We start from the raw sequence: 1,263 nt of genomic DNA on the forward strand, positions 1-1,263 counted from the left end.
TATATATATATATATATATATATATATATATATATATATATATATATATATATATATATATATGTATATGTATGTACGTATATATGTATGTATATGTATGTATGTATGTATGTATGCATATATGTATGTATATGTATGTATACATATGTATGTATATATACACACTATTCTCAGACTTGTGAAGACTTGTGTGGGAAAGTTTTCCTTAGATTAGTAGACAAACATTTTACACACATAGATACAAGCATTTGTTTAACAAGAGTCTCCTTTAGTCGTGCACCTAACATAAAAAGCATTTTATCAAGTATCCACAATACAAGGAAGGAGGTAGGTTGCTCTTGCAGGGTATATAATAACTATCCAGTTGGAGGCTGATGTGAGGCTGAAGGGGTCATATATGAGGCTACGGTGATACCGAGACCTAATTTCCGTAATAATAGTAATGTAACATCGAACAGCAGATTAGCCACGTCTCACGTCAATGCAGTTTCCACGCCCAGAGATAATATCCAAGCGAGGACCAGCATCACAGAGAGCGTCACCAAAGATCCCGATACAAACACCACGGATAATGAACAAACCATAGATGCAGATAGAGTGACCAGTACAAACACCGCACCTGGAAATAACAACGTATCCAGGACCAACGACTTACAGGAGGTATCTGCCATTCCCAGTTACACCACCTTAAACGAAGACCAAACATTCATCTTCGACACCGATGGAATGACCAGCCCTGCGCCATATGTTACCAGGCATGCGAATAGGGCCACAACCCATGTTTATAAATATATTGTTTCGGCGAGTACTTCGTTCCAGAAATGTTTTCTTAACCTCCAGTCATCGTTCAGAATCCCAGAAAGATGGTTTGTCACGTCCCTGGCCAGCCATGTGTCGTGTGATGTCAAGTGTAAATTAATTGATTTTCTAGGCCCGTATATTAATGGAAGTGGTCGTTGCAAGATCTGTATCGCGGAGAGAGCCAAAATTCTTAAAGATTTTTAAGAAGCCGTATAGAAGTATTTTCTAAATGTATCCACTTCAAGCGCTACTTACTAGAAAATTGGATCTCCACGTTTTATCATTAGGCCTCTCCGAGTATATATGGGTTTTATTTTCCTTTCCCTCTGTTTAAGGGAAATAACACGTACTCATTAACGTTTCTTCGTATCCCTCGAATTTTGTATTCATATAGAATCTGACGAGCTTTCTGTTTGCGAAACATTGGATAACTCTATATAAAATTTTATTGTAATGTGTGTG

The 1,263-nt window shown here is 37.3% G+C and overlaps 1 protein-coding gene across 1 annotated transcript in view; it reads right to left on the reverse strand.

Annotated features, from left to right (window-relative positions):
* LOC106877695 (uncharacterized) overlaps positions 1 to 1,225 on the reverse strand; it is a 23,529-nt gene extending 22,304 nt beyond the window's left edge. Inside the window, exons 1-2 of the mRNA XM_014926647.1 lie at positions 1,152 to 1,225; positions 478 to 619 (exon numbers count right to left, since the gene is read on the reverse strand). Of these exons, the coding sequence (XP_014782133.1) occupies positions 478 to 619; positions 1,152 to 1,225 (216 nt within the window). The remainder of the gene's footprint in view (positions 1 to 477; positions 620 to 1,151) is intronic.
* Positions 1,226 to 1,263: the final 38 nt, after the last annotated feature.

The sequence above is a fragment of the Octopus bimaculoides genome, chromosome 20 (assembly GCF_001194135.2).
Source record: "Octopus bimaculoides isolate UCB-OBI-ISO-001 chromosome 20, ASM119413v2, whole genome shotgun sequence".
In the NCBI taxonomy this organism is placed as follows: domain Eukaryota; kingdom Metazoa; phylum Mollusca; class Cephalopoda; order Octopoda; family Octopodidae; genus Octopus; species Octopus bimaculoides.